Source organism: Hylobates moloch, unplaced genomic scaffold, assembly GCF_009828535.3.
Source record: "Hylobates moloch isolate HMO894 unplaced genomic scaffold, HMol_V3 SCAFFOLD_2, whole genome shotgun sequence".
NCBI classification, from domain to species: Eukaryota; Metazoa; Chordata; class Mammalia; order Primates; family Hylobatidae; genus Hylobates; species Hylobates moloch.
The window spans coordinates 32756211-32775675 of NW_026652277.1; the positions used below are offsets into that span (position 1 = coordinate 32756211).

The window sequence follows — 19465 nt, forward strand, 5'->3', positions numbered from 1 at the left end:
GGTATATATATATATGGCAATAATTCTCTGAGATTTGAAAAGGACCACTCTATGGTCTAGCGGTAATGTGGGCCTGTGAGAAAGGGATATTCACTAGTTGGGTATAATGTTATATCTCTTAGATAAAGCTTATAAATTTGATGTCTAAGTCATCTGTATCCTCAATGATTTCTTAAAATTTGCCTTATGTCAGTTACTGATTGAAATGTGTTAAAATCCACAATGATGATGGATTTCCCTTTTTTCCATTAGTTTTGTTAAAATTTTTTATGTTTAGTTTTAACTTTTATTATGGAAAGTTTCAAGCACACACAAAAGGAGAAAAAAAATAGTATAATCACTCTCTATCACTCACCTGTCTTGAACCATTATGAATATATATGGCCAACCTTATTTCATTCACATTCTTTCTACCCCTACTTTTATGCTTCTCCTCCCTAGATTATTAAAAAGCAAATCCTTGATAAGACTTATTTTTTACACTCATTGTTCACATTTACTCTCATTTGCCACACTATTTGCTTACCATTCCTTTTTGCATCTCAGCCTATCTGTAAATGTTTTCCTTTTGCCTGAAATGTATATATTACAGTATCCTCTAGTGAAAATCTTTTAGTGATAAATTTTCTATTTGTTGGAAAATGTTTTTATCTTGTGCACTTTCTGGGAAATTAGTGCATAACTCAAGTTAGCAGTTTATTTTTTCTGAGCATTTGGATGATAATATTCCAGTGTCTTGGCTTCCATTGTTGCTGTTGAGAATTAAACAGGAAGTCTAAATTTCTGTTACTTTGTGGATGATCTCACTGGCTACTTTAAAGACTTACCTCTTTTTCTTTGGTAATCTGCAGTGTCACGTGATATGACAAGTAAAATTATGTCATAAATAATTGAATGATTATAATCTCAAGTTACTAGCTTTAACTTAACATTCTACTTCTAGATGGTTATTAGTGTTCTGTAAACAGTTAAGTACATAGGGGAATGCGTGCTAATTAAAAAGATCCTATGGTGAATCTTTTTGGAGAACACACTTCATAATTTGTCTACTTTAAAACTTTCTTCTCAGGATCTTGTGTATGTACCTTGATGTAAACAGGCACAGTATACTTATCTTTCTACAGCACTATTGGAAATAATTATGAAAAATGGAAGCACGGCTGGAAATAGCCCTCATTGCCGAAAACCATCAGGTAGTGGTGATCAAAGCAAGCCTAATTGCACAAAGGACAGCACATCTGGTAGTGGTGAAGGTGGAAAAGGCTATACCAAAGACCAAGTAGATGGAGTTCTCAGGTAGGAATAAATATGGTTTACATCTCAATCATAATTGTTATTAATGTAATTTTTGATGTTATTAACACCTGAAAAAAGTGAAATATAACATTAGAAGAATAGACATCAAGGAATTGAACTCTGGGTGTGTCTTATGCTTCATATTCATTATAAAACTGGTCTGTAAAGTACCAACTCTACCGAATATTCTATTTTTTAAAGTAACCTCAAGTTACAAAGCTTTTTCCAAATAATTTCTTTAAGAAAAATTATTGCACCTTTTTCACACAATATGTTGTTTATGTAGCAATATTAAAAGAGGATGAAGAATTGTTTTATTTTACATAGATGAAAATGGGAGAATTTAATGAGAGGAATATTGAATGTAATAGCAACATTTTCAATTTCCTACTTATATTAGTGAAGGATTTTTTTCTATTTATATTCTTTTTTAAGGGCTATCTTTATAGATATGCAGACACTATAATGTCCTTTCGCAGAAATGTTAGAGTTGAAAAGCTGTAAACTGGGTTTTGGGTATCTGGCTTTTTTAATTTTATAAGTAAAAGGTTTTCTGGAAATGAAACTTTGAGTTTGAAACACTAAAGTCTGTTTTGTTTCCTGCTAAAGCTTAAGGAAGCTATATTGATGTTGTGCTGATATTACTTTGCTAGGGAAACTAAAGATTAAGGATTTTGAACAGAGATTAATTCTGAATTCTCATGGAGAGTGAATCATAATATAGTGAACTAACTCAAGTGAAGAGTAGTTGAAATTAGTTAGGTTGTCTTTTTCATTTGTCCTTTCTTGTCTGTTTCTCTTTTAATTTTATTTCTTTTTTCACCTTTTTACCCCATTCTCAACTTTTTATTTACCATAATTTGTGATTGAAGTGTATTTTGAGATACAGGTTTTATTTATTAAGGAAAGTGATTTGTTATCATATCTTAATTTTAAAATCAAATACCCATATGTTTATATTTTGCATTTGTCCTTATATATGTAAATGCTAAAGCTTGATTGTAACATTTTATTTGAGAGTGATTACAATGAGAAAAAAGGATTCTCTAACTGAGTGTGGTGGCTCACGCCTGTAATCCTAGCACTTTGGGAGGCCAAGGCGGGCAGATCACCTGAGGTCAGGAGTTCAAGACCAGCCTGGCCAACATGGCAAAACCTCATTTCTACTAAAAATAGAAAAAGTAGCCAGGCGTGGTGATAGGCATGTGTAATCCCAGCTACTCGGGAGGCTAAGGCTAAAGAATCACTTGAACCCAAGAGGCAGAGGTTGCAGTGAGCCAAGATCGCACCACCGCACTCCAGCCTGGGTGACAGAGCAAGACACCCTCTCAAACAAACAAACAAATGAACAACAAAGGATTCCTTAATCATGGTAAAGCCATGGTAGAGTATTTGATTAGTATGAATGGTAGTGAAGCACTTTAAGAATATAAATAATGCTGCTAGCCACTTTTATACTTATAGTACTGTGTCAGAGGTAGCTGAATAAGTGAAAGAAGTGAATAAGTGAGAGACTTACTTTTGAATTTATTTCGTAAAAAGCTTTTATTAGTAAGCAGTATACTTGAAACACATTCCTGGAAACCACATTCGAAAACAAATTGTATTTGCTTATAGGATTTAATTTATGTTGGGAGAACATATTCTCAATGAAGGATTCAAAGAAAATTAAATGTATTATATATATATTTTTAAGAATATAGAATCACCTATATATTTGAAAGTTTACCAAAAAACTGTGGTTGAAAGTTTTGAAAAAGAAGACTCTCCTAAATCTGGTGTTATTTTAAAAAGTCTGTTTCTTCATTTCCTCTACCCTAGCCTTGAAAGAAAAAGAAAAGTAGTCCAAGGTGTGGTAAAAATAAGGAAGGAAGAGCATTGATGCCTCTTTGTACTGGTATTGATTATATATATATATATATGTGGGGTGGGGTTGGTTTTGTGTGTATGTGGGTGGTTGTGTGTGTGGTTCTCCAAAGCCCAGAGGAATTGCCTGTAGGCAAGGAGACACCTTGAGAATGGAAGAATGAAAGATGATGCTGAGTGTAGATACATTCTGTATGTGGCCAGAGTTGGACAGGTGGAGACATAAAAGGTGGAAGGAATTTTTCTGTTTTCTCTGTCAAATTGGAGATGAGGTTGTCTTCTGAGAGTTAGAAGAAAAGAGATGAGGTTGAAAGCTTAAGAGTGGTAAAAGTATGGAATATTTGCAGAGGAGAAAAGCAAAGGGAATGAAATATTGCTGATTTAGCTTTGAGGCCCAGCCACATTTGAGACCATGAATTCTTTAAGAGTGGAAGAAATAGCTTAGTAGTATACCTGTATTAGAGATTGGTCCTCTGGTCAATAATCTCATTATACCTTTTTAATTAAATGTATTTTTTTTTCTTTTGGGGACTAAATATGATTGGAACAGTCTCTAAGAGAATCCCCAAGTTTTCGAAATACTTCAGTCTGTATTTTATGTGAGTTTCTTAGCTGAATATAACTTTTATATTAGCCTTCATAAGTGTTGCTTTAGTGAGGGTACAGATCACCAGCAAACGCTTACGTGATGTATGTTTTTGTTTTTTCTTTTACCTATACACAGGGGATTTTTCTGAAGAAAGCCATGTTATCTTGTTGGTTAGCACGATTATGCAAACAAGTTGCTCAGTGACAATTTGGCTCAATGGGGAGAAGTCTTGCAATAATACTGCATCCATTGCATAAGTAAGAGCTAGCTTACAGTAAGACTGAAGAGAAAGTGTGTAACTTTGTAAACTAATATTCTGTTAAACTTGGCAGTTTGCTTTTTTTGAGTTGAAGTATATTGAAAAATAATTGAGACAAAGTTGTCATGGATCTTATTTGAAATTTTTAGTATACCATTGAAAAACTTTAATATATCATTTAAAAACTTTACAAGATCAGTGTGAAATTATTAACTGGAGTATCATTGTATTTATCAATTAGAAACACTGTATAACTGTTAAGTCAATTTAATTATGGGGATTTGAATTTAAGATTTGATTTAAGCTTCAGTTCTTTCAGAAGAAATCATTTTGCTAAACTTATAAAATAAGTAATTCTTTTTCTCAGGAATAAATAAATGTTTCCTTAAACACTAGGTAAATTTGGAGTATATTTAAATAATTAGCTATATAGCACACATGAAAAAAACAGAATCGAAAAATGACCTTCCTCTCCCACCAACTATGCTTCCATGCACATAAGAGAAGACAAAGTCTGGACCAGGCAGAGTTTTCCCATTGTTGAGCTCCACACAGATCCTTTTGGCCTTGTTGTACATTATTTCCTTCCAAGATAGGTAATGGGTTACTCCTTTTTAATTTCTTTTAATTCTTCAGTGAGGCAGGAGAAGGTTTTCCTCTTTTAGAAAGCAGCAGGTTGTAAAAAGTGTGACAAACACATGTAGCTGATGAAAAGGAGCATGATGAACAGCAATATGAATGAAAATAGATATATGAATGATAATTTCTCATTCAGATGTGAAAACTTGGGTGAATGGGTATATTTGGAGCATTACTTCAAATACTTAGTCTTCAGGCTGTCCATTGGTGATGATGACTGTAACTTCTGGCTTCTCAAGAATTTCTTCTCTAATATATAATGAAAAATTTAGTGTGGAGAAGATATGGTGGAGCTGAATACAGCTAAGAGTTAGTGAAATAACTGTTTTTCCTGTCTGGCACCACCCCCTTTTTTTTTTGTCTGTGGCAATTCTTAGCTTTATGACCCTATCTAGAGCACTGCAAATTTTCACCTACTTTGTCTACACTATCCAGCTGCCTTTTTAAGTTGACCAGGCTTTTGTGCTCAGTAATTATAAACAAGACAATTTAGAGGCTTAATCTGGAACATAATTAAACATCCTACACACTCAAACCAAGTAGTAAGGCTTTAGGATTGTTCAGTGTTTAATTTACCTTTTATTTTTTGCATTCAGGTAGTGTCTGCCATATTCATACCTCTACACCTTGTCTCATAGTCTGTTTCACTTCTGTTAACTGCTTCTCTTCTATTCCAAATGATTTTTAGTACCAACTACATTTTCATGACAGCATTCATCACATTTGATCTGAACATGACTTTTTAGATCCTCATCATTTCTGCTCTCAAATTGAAAGTCATCTGTCCATCCATCCAGCATATATGGTGAACAAAACATAATCCCTGCCTTCAAAGAATCTGTGATCTAGAAGTGTTGTCAGACAAGTAAAGAGGCAAGTGTAGTACACTGTGGTAATTGTTGGGATAAGGCTAAGTTCAGAGGATGTGGGGAGGATATAAGAGGGGCAGCAAACCTAGTCCTGAGGAATTTGGATTCTTAGGAAAAGGAAGAGCTAAGCCAGGGTCTGGAGAAGTTGTAGAAACTAGCTAACCAAGAAGAGAGGCAGAGAAGGTGTGTTCAGCACCAAAAACAATTGCAAAGATCTAGGAGGTAAGAGAGTCAGCTTCAATACTGATTGTAAGAAAGAAATAGGAAGATGATAGGTCACTTTGAAATCTGAAGGGTATCCTTTTTTCTGTATTCCAGTTCTGAGACAGCAAGATTTTCAAGTCAGATTAACAGATTTGAATTCTTAACCTGTGAGGCCTTCCTTTATTACTTATTTGAAATAGGAGGCCTGCCCTTCCTTTCTCTGTTTCTATTAGCTTCTTTATTTTTCTCCAGATATTTATCACCATATGATGTACATTATATTTTACTTATATATTTGTTTATTGCTTGTTCTTCTCCCAATTGTAAATTTAATGTGATTTTGACTGTTTTATTCACCACTGTAGCATCTGAAATTGTGCCTAACACAAAGTAAATGCTTAGTAAATTTTTGTTGAAGAAATAAGTCCTCATTCTCATTTGTTACTTGGTTATGTGAATTTAGGCAATTTACTTAACCATTCAAAGACTGGTTTCCTCATTGGTTAAATAGGAATAATATCTACCAAATGAGGAGTAAATGAGATAATTTGTGTAAAATAATCAGTATAATAAAATTCTACAATTCTTTATGTGAAATATTTGTGAACAAATGCAATTTGGAATTCAGAATTCTTCATATTTTAGAAAGGTACTAATATAGTCAGCTCTCCACATCTATGGGTGCTGCATCTGTGGATTCAACCAACTGTGAATTGAAAGTATTTGGTGAAAAATAACAATACAACAATAAAAAATAATACACATTAAACAACTAATATAGTGTAACAACCATTTACGTAGCATTTACATTGTCTTAGGTACTATTTATAACCTAGAGATGATTTAAAGTACATGGGAAGATGTGTAAAAGTTATATGTAAATACTGTACCATTTTATATCAGGGATTTGAGCATCTGTAGATTTTGGTATTCAAGGAGGGAGGATCCTGGAACTAATCCCCTGTGGATACCAAGGGATGACAGTGTATTATATATTATACATCTTAGAGTCTAGGGCAGCAGTCCATAACAAATAGTAACATTTCTACAGCAAAACATACAGGTATTCACACTTAAATGGGATAAATGAAGATTCTGTAGTAGCTTCACATCTTTTCAGGTCAGATTTTTGCCTAGAGGCAAAATCTAGAGTCCAATTCAGTTTTTTATGCAGTCAAATTAGTTATAGAATAACTTTGATTTTTCAGAGCTTTATGGATATTAGAACATTGATATGGGATGGTGGACCTGTACCTAACACACAGTAGGTGTTTTATAAATGCCCCTCATTTCCTTTTTTTCTATCACATAGTTTCAAAACATTTCTAGGAGAATGAGTCTCTACACAGGTGGGATCATTCTCTTTTTTTGTTTACAGATACATGTCAAATGCCTAGAACACTGTCTGGGCATAGTTGGTATTCAATAAATATTATTGACTAAATAAAGGAAATGTCATGTTTTTGGAATAAAATTGATGTATGTTAATGTTTTTTAAGTATCTAAAGTAGAAAAATCCAATTTTAATTTCTGTAAATTTGTATAATTTTATATTACTTTCCCTTTTTACCCCCAAGTTCATATAACAAATGATAGATGCCTTCATTATATAAAGAAAGCTAAGGCTCATTTCCTTCAAAAATATTTACTGAGACCCTATTGTGTGCCAAGCACTGTGATAACTAATAGATTTAATAGTAAAAAAAAAAAAAAAAAAAGATCAATCTTGTCTCTTTTCTCTGAAAACTTTGAGTCAGTCTTTGCAGTTCTTTTGCTGCCAGTGTCCACTTATACCCTAGATCATTTTGCCTGTCACTACCTCTGTCATCAAGCCACCCACACATGGAACATATCTAAAGTTGCAAAGTACTCTCTAAAAATTTTGAAAATGTACTGTGGCTTTTGTGAAAGTAAATTACTAGGTTGTGGAAGAAGGTTGGCATCTACATGTACTTAATGTTCTCTGTTCCATTCAGAGTATTTCTTTTCTAATCCTAATATACTTTAAAGATTTCAGGATTAAATCTGTTAAATCTTTAAGGTACAAACTGTATGTATCCTTAGAAATGTGCTTATCACAATGAAAATCAGGGATAACATTTTTTGAGTCCCATGTTATATTTTATCATGAGATGTTATCTTTTTCAGAGAGTGACACAGATAAATTATCTTTGGCATAATGGGGATGGCTGGGTGCAGTGGTTTATGCCTGTAATCCCAGCACTTTGGAAGGCTGAGATGGAAGGATCATTTGAGGCCAGAAGTTCAAGACTAGCCTCAGCCCCAACATAGCAAGACCCCATCTATATCAAAAATAAATAAATAAATAACTGGGCTAACTTAATTTGACATTTAAACCATAGAATACTGCAGTTGTTTTGCGTGTACTAAACTGTTGCTTTGATAGTTGGTTAGATCTACATTATGCAAGAACAAAATTTTTGGAATGTAATGCATGTTCATTCTTAGCTGTGACATACTTTTGAGGAGTTTGGAATTTCTTTATCTACTTACAAGTACTAAAAAATTATTCTTATTGTCTCATTTTAGTTACAATATATGCTCTGACTTTCATCCACAATTATTATGGGCTTTGCTTTACTTCTCTGTAGTTGTGATACATTACACTAAGGACATTTTCATGGTTTACTCTTCTTAGACTCGGGAAGAGGTTGGAGGAATGGTCTGTGGTCGAAAAAGAGAATGAAGCAGACTAATCCTTAAAGGGATAAGCCATCATTAGATTTTGAGAAAGAGTCCACAGATAGTTCTTTATAGTGTTCTAATAAATTAAAAATTAGAGATATTACATGACCGTCTTCCTTGAAATTTACATTATAACACACTCTCTTGTTCACAGCATAAACAAATGTAAAAATTACTATGAAGTACTTGGAGTTACGAAAGATGCTGGTGATGAAGATTTGAAAAAAGCTTATAGAAAGCTTGCTTTGAAGTTTCATCCAGACAAAAACCATGCACCTGGAGCAACAGATGCTTTTAAAAGTAAAGTAAACCTTTTAAAGCAATTTTACTAAGCTGTCTTTAGAATTCACTTTACAGTGTTTCAGAATATTAAATCTGCTTTTGGACTGGTGCGTTTAGAAACCAGCATAAGCAAGAGTCTGGAAAATCCTTTAAAATTTCAGTATTAACTAGTTATACCCGAAGTCAAACAAATGCAGTTTGGCTTCACAAAAGCAACATTCCAGTTCTGATACAGTCTCAAGTAACTTTTCTAGGCACGTATGCATGCTTTCTTGTTTACCAGGAACAAGTAGGGTGATGATTATGCATGAGCTTCTAGCGTATTGTCATCTGGTTCTAAATGAACTAAAAGCAAAATATAGTTTTTGTGAGTTTTTAAGGTACAAGAGACTGGAATTTGGATATTTAAGAAATATCTCCTCAGTGTTCTTTTATTTCTATTAAACTTTGCTCAGTTTTTTCATTTTATATATGTAGTTTTAGCTAATGTGATTTTTTTCTTTTTAAAAATTAATCTTTCCTCTTGCCTACTATTTATTTTTTATTTTCCATCCCAATATTCTTTAAATTTTTTTCCAATTTAATAAATGTCAGAGAAGTGATTTTGTAGTTTTATATTTTGTTAAATACAATTTATTTGTAATAATTAATTTCTAATTCATAATTAAATGCTTAAATTTGTGATTGTTCATTCTTGTGAATTTGTCATTCATAAAGCCAGTGTAAAATGTTTACAGTACAATGGTGGGGTCTTAGAATAACTGGAAGTAGATACTCATTTTAAACATCTTCCAAAAAGATAGAAGAATCAATTGGTCCTTCATGAAAACACTGTTAAGATTGTTTCCAAAACAGTTTTATTTCTTGAAGGAAGTTGCCAAGGAAAATACATTTGGGAATTAATAATATATTCCAATAAAAGCCACTGCCAAAGTGGTGCTGGTGAAAGTAAAATACCACTGTGACAGCGAGAGCTGTCTCAGTTTGTTTCCTTAAAGTAAAAGTGGCATGTTGAAAGTACAGGAAAAGCTTTACTCGAAAACGCTAACTTGCAAATTACATTTCCTTCAGTTTATTACCTGAAGAATGTGTCCAGAAAATAGTGCCATTATTTTATTTCCTCCAAATACACACCTTTATTAAACAAAAATAAGGCTTTCATTTTGAAAAATAACACAGATAATAGCACTTAGGTTAATTTATAAATCGATAATACAGAAAGTTGGGAAATTTCTGATGGAATTGTCAAATAGAATAAATATTTGTTTAATTTGTTTTATAGCTTGAGCCTAATGTATGCAGTCACAGAGTTACCAGAAAAAGTAACTGAAATCTTTAAATAGCTAACTTATTATCATATATTCCTCCAAAAGCTAAAAGTGAGTTTAGATTTATGAGTTCCACAAATTTAATGTAAAATTTTTTGAATTTTAAAAATGTTTAAAATATTTTGGCACTGGGTTATTTGTATGTTTGTGATCTGCTAAGTGATTTCAATGTTAATTCTTTATTAACGCTAAGAACATTAAACTATTTCTTCCACTTCTGTATTGAAGTCATGTTAGCATCTTGGAATAACAATGTATGTAACATATTTCTACAGCCTGTGTTGCATTTTGAATAGGTTAGCAACATAGATGTCACCTAAGGAAGCCAGCTAGACACTCAGTAGGGTTTTACAAAGCTGGTTATACTTTCGTGTGGTACATTTCAGAGTTTAGTGCTCTACTTGGCAAAACTAGAAACTTAATACTTACCAACATGCTGGGAAGTGATTTATATCTGAGGAGAGGATACATTGTTCAATACACAAAGAGATTACCCGTAAATCAGAATGCCAGTTTATTAGTCCCAAAGAGGAATCAGAATAGGGAATTGGCCGATGAGCCCATTTTTCACTGATGGAAACTGCATAGAAAACTCAAGTTGTAATCCACACACGCTTGGCGAGTAACAGTAGTTAATGGGATGGTAACAGAGAAGGTTAACTAGATAGCTTAGACTTTCATTTATGCTGGGTAGTAAGAAAGGCTTCCCTCATGATGTCAGTGGAGATCATGTGGACTTTCACCTCCACCTGGCAGTAAAAGGGTGCTCATTCTCCCGGCTGGGGTGGTATCAGAGGTAGCCTAATGTACAGTCAGGACTTCAGTCACCACCCAGAGGTAACAAAGTCATTTCCTTATGGTATCAGGGAAGTTAAATGGAGAACAGTAATGAAGTATCTCTTCTCCTCCTAGCCAGGGAGATGTGAGTGGAGGCCTGATGTTCCCATAAGGGAACTTACATATCTATCCAGTGGGACCCCTCCCCTTGAGTGTCTTCAGAGGCCAAGGGAAAAACCCTGGACTTCCACTCCCACTTAGGAACAATGAGATGGTATTCCCCCTTCTCTTCCAAAGTGGAGTCAGAGGAATACAATAAAAACAAAATATGTAAATAAGATCCAGACTGTCATAAGATAATACCCAAATTACGACGTTTCAGTTGAAAATTACTTGTCAGTCTAAGAACCAGGAATATCTCACACTCTATAAATGTTTATGATCATATAGATGTTTCAATGAGTCATCATATAAATGTTTGAAATGACGCCTTACCTATAGGGGGAAAAGCAATTTAAATGACAGCACATTTCACATCAGAAACCACAGAGGCCAGAAAGAAGTGGCACATTTTTCAAGTGCTGAAGGAAAAGGAACTGTCAACCTAGAATCCTATACTCAGCAAAAATATCTTTCAGGAATGAAGGGGAAATCAAGACATTTTTCAGATGAAGGAAAAATGGGAAAATTTGTCATGAGCAAATATAACCTAAGAGAATAGCTAAAGGAAGTTCTTTAAACAAAAGGACACAATAAAGGAAAGAATCTTGAAATATCAAGAGGAGATAAAGAACATGGTACTCTGGTATTATTTGTGGTGCCCCAAAGTTTGTATGTTGAAACCTAGTCACAAATGTGATGGTATTAGGAGGAGAGACGTTTGGGAGGTCAGATTCCACCTTGTGAAGACACAGCTAGAAGGAACCATTTGTGAACCAGAAAGCAGGCCCTCACCAGACACTGAGTCTGCCAGTGTTTTGATCTAAGCCTCTGTAGCTGTGAGAAATAGATTTGGTTATAAACTATGCAGTTTATGATATTTTGTTATAGCAGTCTGAATGGACTAAGACACATGGTAAGCAAAAATATGGTTAAATACAATATACTTTTGCTTCTTGAGTTTCTAAATTATGTTTGATATTTGAAGCAAAAATTATAACATTGTCTGATAAGGTTTTAGATGTATGTAAAGAAAATATATAAGGCAATTTTTTTTTGTTTGTTTGTTTGAGATGTAGTCTCTGTCGCCCAGGCTAGAGTGCAGTGGCACAATCTTTGCTCACTGCAACCTCTGCCTCACGGGTTCAAGTGATTTTCCTGCCTCAGTCTCCCAAGTAGCTGGGATTACAGGCACGCACCACCACACCCAGCTAATTTTTTTGTATTTTTAGTAGAGACGGGGTTTCACCATGTTGGCCAGGATGGTCTCTATCTCTCGATTGCATGATCCACCCGTCTCAGCCTCCCAAAGTGCTGGGATTATAGGCTTGAGCAACCGCGCCGGGCTGGCAATTATGTTTTAAATGGAGGAAGATAAAGGGAAGTAAAGGGAGGTAAGGATTCTGTACTTAATTCAAACTAACAAAATGATGACACCAGAGGGTTACAAATTATGTATATATTATGTATATATAATACATATAAATTATGTATATATAATGTATATATAATACCTAGAGCAACCACTAAAAAGTTATACAAAGATACATACTCAGAACACACTGTAGATAAGTCAAAATGGAATTCTAAAAAATGTTCAAGTAACTAACTCACAAGATGTCAGGAAAAAGAAAACAGGAATGAAAGAACAGAAAATAAAAAATAAAATGGCAGGCTTAAACCTTATCAGTAATTACATTACATGTAAGTGACCTGTCTATGCCAATTAAAAGTCTTTTGGCATAATGCATTTTAAAAGCATGTTTTCACTAGGTGAAGTGACTCATGCCTATATATTCCTAGCACTTTGGGAGGTGAAGGTGGGAGGATCACTTGAACCCGTGAGTTCAAGATCAACCTAGCCAACAGTGAGACCCCCATCTCTACAAAATTTAAAAAATTAGCTGGACGTGGTAGCACATGTCTGTTATCCCAGCTACTTGGGAGGCTGAGTTGGGAGAATCACTTGAGCCTGGGGGTTTGAGGCTGCAGTGACCTGTGATTGTGCCACTGCACTCCAGCTGGGGTAACAGAGCGAGACCTTGTTTCAAAAACAAAACGTGATTTTGCTGTATGTTGTCTACAAGAAAATTATTTGATAACACTATATCCAGAATAAAAATAAGATCGAAAAAATATATCATGTAAATATTAATCAAAAGAAAACAGGAGCTGCTATATTAATATTAGAGCGAGTAGGCTTTAGAGTAAAAAAATTACCAGAGAAGTACATTATGAACATATACATGATAAAAGGGTCAGTCCTTTAAGACATAAATGTATATGCACCAAAAGACAGCTGCAAAATATGTAAAGCAAAAACTAATAGAACTGGAGGAAGAAATAGACAAAGTCACAGTTATAGTTGGAGACTGTGATACCTCTCTCTCAATAATTGATAGAACAGGCCGGGTACAGTGGCTCACGCTTGTAATCCCAGCACTTTGGGAGGCCGAGGCGGGCGGATCACGAGGTCAGGAGATCGAGACCACGGTGAAACCCCGTCTCTACTAAAAATGCAAAAAAATTAGCCGGGCGTGGTGGCGGGCGCCTGTAGTCCCAGCTACTTGGAGAGGCTGAGGCAGGAGACATGAACCCGGGAGGCGGAGCTTGCAGTGAGCCGAGACTGCGCCACTGCACTCCAGCCTGGGCGACAGAGCGAGACTCCGTCTCAAAAAATAAAATAAAATAAATAATTGATAGAACAATTAGACAGAAAATCAACAAGAATATAGAAGAACTAAACACCACCATCACTCAACAAAATCTAATCAACATTTATACAACATGCCGCTCAACAACAGCAGACTACAAATTCTTTTCAAGTGCCCACAGAACACACAGCAAGATAGACCATATCCTGAGTCATAAGATAAACCTCTACTAATTTAAAATATTGAAATCATACAAGTATGTTGACTAACCACAGTGGAATCAAAGTGGAAATCAGTTACACAAAGGTAATAGGAAAACATCCAGTCCTTGGAAACTGAACAACATATTTCTAAGTATCCATGGGTCAAACAGGAAATATCAAAACAAATTTGAAAAAATATATTGATCTAACTTGGCCAGGCATGGTGGCTCACGCCCGTAATCCCAGCACTTTCGGAGGCCAAGGTGGGTGGATCACAAGGTCAGGAATTCGAGACCATCCTGGCTAACACGGTGAAACCCCGTCTCTACTAAAAATACAAAAAATTAGCCGGGCGTGGTGGAGGGCGCCTGGGGTCCCAGCTACTCAGGAGGCTGAGGCAGGAGAATGGCGTGAACCTGGGAAGCAGAGCTCGCAGTGAACTAACTAAAGATGAAAATACAACAATCAAAATTTGAGAAGACCAGCTAAAGGAATGCTGAGAGGAAACTTGTAACATGAAATGCATATGTTAGAAAAGAAGAACAGCCTCAAATCAGTTATCTATGCTTCTACCTTACAAATCTAGAAAAAGAATAGCAAAATAAACTCAAAGCAAGCAAAAGAAAGGAAATTATAAGAGTAGAAATCAGTATAATTGAAAAGAGTAACAGTAGTGAATATCAATGAAACAGAGCTGGTTCTCTGAAAAAAATCAATAAAATTGAAAGACTGATCAAAAAATGAGAGAAGACAGAAATGACCGTTGTCAGAAATGGTGTCAGAGACAAGGATATCACTGCAGACATCAAAAGGATAATAAGAGAATACTATGAACAATTCCATATACATAAGTTTACAAGTTAGATGAGATGGGCCAGTTAGTTGAAAAATACAGATCATCACAACTCAGTCTGACATAGATAATGTGAATAGCCCTATAGAAATTGCTGTGGTTTGGGTATATTGAAATTTTTTTATTTTTATTTTTTATTTTATATATATATATTTTATTATACTTTAAGTTCTAGGGTACATGTGCACAATGTGCAGGTTCGTTACATATGTATACATGTGCCATGTTGGTGTGCTGCATCCATTAACTCGTCATTTACATTAGGTATATCTCCTAATGCTATCCCTCCCCCCTTCCCCCACCCCACAACAGGCCCCCGTGTGTGATGTTCCCCTTCCTGCGTCCAAGTGTTCTCATTGTTCAATTCCCACCTATGAGTGAGAACATGCGGTGTTTGGTTTTTTGTCTTTGCGATAGTTTGCTGAGAATGATGGTTTCTAGCCTCATCCATGTCCCTAGAAAGGACATGAACTCATCCTTTTTTATGGCTGCATAGTATTCCATGGTGTATATGTGCCACATTTTCTTAATGCAGTCTATCATTGTTGGACATTTGTGTTGGTTCGGTATATTGAAATTTGATCCCCAATGTGGCAGTATTGGGAGGTGTAGCCTAGTGGGAAGTGTTTGTGTTACGGGGGCAGATCCTTCATGAATGTCTTGGTGCTGTTCTCACAATAGTAAGTTCTTGCTCTCTTGAGGCTAGATTAGTGCTTGCAGGAATTGATTATTTCCTGAGTGAGTGGGTTGTTATAAAGCCAGGACACCCCTCAGGTTTTCCCCTCTTTGCACCTATCTGCTTCCCCTTTGATTTTCTCCACCACGTTATGCAGCACAAAAGCCCTCACCAGAAGCCAAGGCCATGCCCACAAACTTCTCAGCCTATAGAGCCGTAAGCTAGTCTCAGGTATTCTTCTATAGCAACACAAAATGGACTAAGACAGAACTGTTCAGTGAATTAAAGTTGTAATTATGAAATTCCCAAAAAAGAAATATCCAGGCTCAGATACTCTTATTGAAGAAGTCTACCAAACTTTTTAAGGAAGAATTAAAACTAATTCTACATAATCTCTTCCAGAAAATAGAAGAGGAAGAGACATTTTCCAGTTAATGTTAAGAAATGTTTTACCTTGTTTATATCAAAACCAAAGACATTACAAAAAAAAACAAAAAAACTACAGACCAGTATACTTTGTGGGATAAACCCAAATGTCCTTAACAAAATATCAGAATTTTGCAGTATATAAAAAGAATTATATACCCCAAACAATAGAAGTTTATTTCAAGGTAGCAAAGTCAATTCATTATTTGAAGATCAATAAGTGTAATCCACCACAGTAATTAAAGAAAAAAATCCCACGATTATATTAATCAGTGGAATAAAAGCATTTGATACATTTCACCACCCATTCATGATAAAAACTGTCGGAAAAATAGCAATAGAAGGGAACTGCCTCAACTTGGTAAAGAGCAACTACAGAACTCATATACGCTAACATTAAATGGTGAAAGACTGAATGCTTTTCCCCTATGATCAAGAATAAAGCAAGAATATCTCTTTACCACTCATATTCAACAAAATGCAGGAAGTAGTAACCACTGCTTTAAAGAGAGAAAAAGGAAATAAAAGGCATACAGGTTGGAAAAGAAGAGGTAAAACTGTTGTTATGTGCAAATGACATGATTATCTATGTAGAAATCCAAGGAATCTACAGAAAAAACTATAACTACAAAGTGAATCCCATAAGATTGCAGGACACAATATAAATATACAAAAAATTAATTGCATTTCTATTTACTAGCAATGAACATTTAGACACTAAAATTAATAATATATTAGCATTTACAGTCATACAAAAAAATACTTAGGTGTAAATTTAATAAAACTTGTATCACATTTATATACTGAAAGCTATACAATATTGATTAAAGAAATCAGAAAATAGCTAAATAAATGGACTGAAATATCATGTTCATGGATGAGAAGACTCAACATAGTAAAGATGTCAAGTCGGCTGGGCGCGGTGGCTCACACCTGTAATCCCAGCACTTTGGGAGGCCGAGGCGGGCAGATCACCTGAGATCGGGAGTTTTAGACCAGCCTGACCAACATGGAGAAACCCTATCTCTACTAAAAGTACAACATTAGACAGGCGTGGTGGCACATGCCTGTAATCCCAGCTACTCAGGAGGCTGAGGTAGGAGAATCACTTGAACCTGGGAGGTGGAGGTTGCAATGAGCTGAGATCGTGCCATTGCACTCCAGCCAGGGCAACAAGAGCAAAACAACGTCTTAAAAAAAAAAAAAAAAATGTCAAGTCATCACAGATTGATATACAGATTTAACACAATTCCTGTCAAAATCCTAGCAGGATTTGTTTTGTAGATAGGAACAAGTTTTATTCTAAAATTCATATGAGGGGAGAAAGAACCTGAATATTTAAAAACATTTATTTTTATTAAAAGAATGTAGTTGGAGTAATCAGTGTTCCAGATTTCAGGATTTACTGTATAGATAAACAGTAAACAAAACTGTGTGGTAATGGCAGAGAGATGTACACATAGATCAATAGAACAAGATAGGAAACCCAGAAATAGACTGATACTAATATAGCCAACTGGTTTTTGACAAAGATGCAAAAGCAGTTCGATGGAGGAAAGATAGCCTTTTCAACAGTTGGTTTTGAGGCAACTGGGCACCCATAGGCCAAAAAATTAACCCTGACGAAAAGTATCATTCCTTATACACAAAATGAACTCAAAATAGATCATGAATGTAAATATAAAACATAACACTTAATCAACAATAATGGGAGTAAATCTTTAGGATCTAGGGTGAGGCAATGATTTTTTAAGACTTAACCCCAAAAGCACAGTACATAAAAGGAAAAGTTGTTAACTTGGACTTTAAGATTTTTTAAGTTTGCTCTGCCCTATTATGAGGATGAAAAGAAGCTCCAGGATGGAAAAAAAGATTTGCCAGGCACGTATTTGACAAAGGACAGGTATCTTGAATATATTAAATATAAAGAACTCCGAACACTCAAAAGTAAAATAACAGACAGTCCAATTAGAATGGGCAAAAAAATGAAGAGACATTCCATTGAAGATGATATACAGAGGGCAAATAAGCACAGTGAAAGATTTTCACTGTCATTCATTAGTCATTAGAGAAATGCAAACTAAAACCAAAATGGGATATCACTACACATTTATCAGAATGGCTAGAGTGAAAAATAATGGCAATACCAAATGCTGGTATGGATGCAGGGAATGGATCACTCATACATTGTTAATGGGATATATAATGACACAGCCGTTCTGTACAACAGTTGGGCAATTTCTCAAAAATCTGTGCAGCTACTATACAACCCAGCAATGCACTCCTGGGGATTTATTCCAGAGAAATGAAGATTTATGTTTACACTTAATCCTGTACATGAATGTATATAGCAATTTTATTTGTAGTAGCCAAAAACTAGAAAAAAAGCAGATGTTATTCAGTGGTAAATGGTTAAACAAACAGTGGTACATCCTTAACGATGGACTACTACTCACTAATAAAAAGAAATGAACTGTTGGCATGTATGACAACCTGGATCTCCAGAGTATTATGATTTACAAAGCCAATCCCAAAAGGTTTCATTCCATTTATATATCATATAATATCTCATTTATATACTGTGTTATTTCATTAATATAATCTTGAAATGACAAAACTGTCAAAATGGAGAATAGATGAATGGTTGTCAGGGGTTGGGAAGGGAAGGAGGAGGAGTTGGATGTGGTTATGGAAGAGCAGCATGAGAGTGGTATTAGAAATGTTCTATATCCTGACTATATCAGTGTCAATATCCTGTTTGTGATATCGTAAGATAATTTTGCAAAATATTACTATTGGGAAAAATTAGGGAAAAGGTACAGCGGATCCGTGTATTAAAAGTTTAAAGAAAAGTAAATGAAGTGGAAGGTACCTTTTGGTGAAATAAGTGACAATGAGGTAGAAATGCATTTTGTAAAACTTTTGAATACCAAAATAAATTTTGGATATAATTATTTAGATAATAAGGAACTGCAAAAAAATCTTGATTATATGGGTATAGCACAAAGTAAATGAATAGAAATCTACTGTGGCCACAATATATAAATTGTCTTATGTGTACAATTATAGATTATGACAGTATTTCTCAAATACCATCTAAAATATCTTAATGTTTAGAAATTATTTTTTCTAAAAAAGGAAGCCTTAAAATATAATTGGGTTGCCTATATATTAATAGTTTTAAAGTATTAAAACTATTAAAGTAGCATTATTACATTACATGGGCTAGCCCTTTTAGTTTATAGATGTTAAATCCTAAAATTGATGTTGTTACTAAAAATACAATTTTAGCAGAGATTGATAGATATGCTTCTTTTTTTAGGTATGAGTTAATACCTTGGTGTTGTTCTTAAGTACATTGTTTGGATCTTTGATTATACCTTCCCTTTGAAATAACTCATAAATGATGGCTACATTTCTGAGTCACAGATTCTTTGAGAATCTGAAGAAAGTATCTCCTCAGATAGATGGATCATTCACCTAATTTTTCATTCAGCAAGGTATACACACCATTTGAAAGCAATCTCTGAATCCCAGTTTTAAGAAGCTTGATTAGAAGAAAATATCCAGAGTATTGTATATAATTAATTTCAGTGTAATGTGTAATCATCCAAAAACAACTACCTAATGAGCATGTTTGCTTGTACAGTACCTATGGCAGCCACCGCATGGGATCCAA

The 19465-nt window shown here is 34.7% G+C and overlaps 1 protein-coding gene across 2 annotated transcripts in view; it reads left to right on the forward strand.

Moving 5' to 3' along the window:
- DNAJB14 (DnaJ heat shock protein family (Hsp40) member B14) overlaps positions 1 to 19465 on the forward strand; it is a 48613-nt gene that overhangs the window by 14951 nt on the left and 14197 nt on the right. The window contains exons 2-3 of one of the 2 annotated variants that reach the window (XM_032179041.2): positions 1125 to 1296; positions 8583 to 8728. In XM_032179041.2, coding sequence (XP_032034932.1) covers positions 1125 to 1296; positions 8583 to 8728 — 318 coding nt within the window. The remainder of the gene's footprint in view (positions 1 to 1124; positions 1297 to 8582; positions 8729 to 19465) is intronic. The other variant, XM_032179141.2, reaches the window with a different exon arrangement.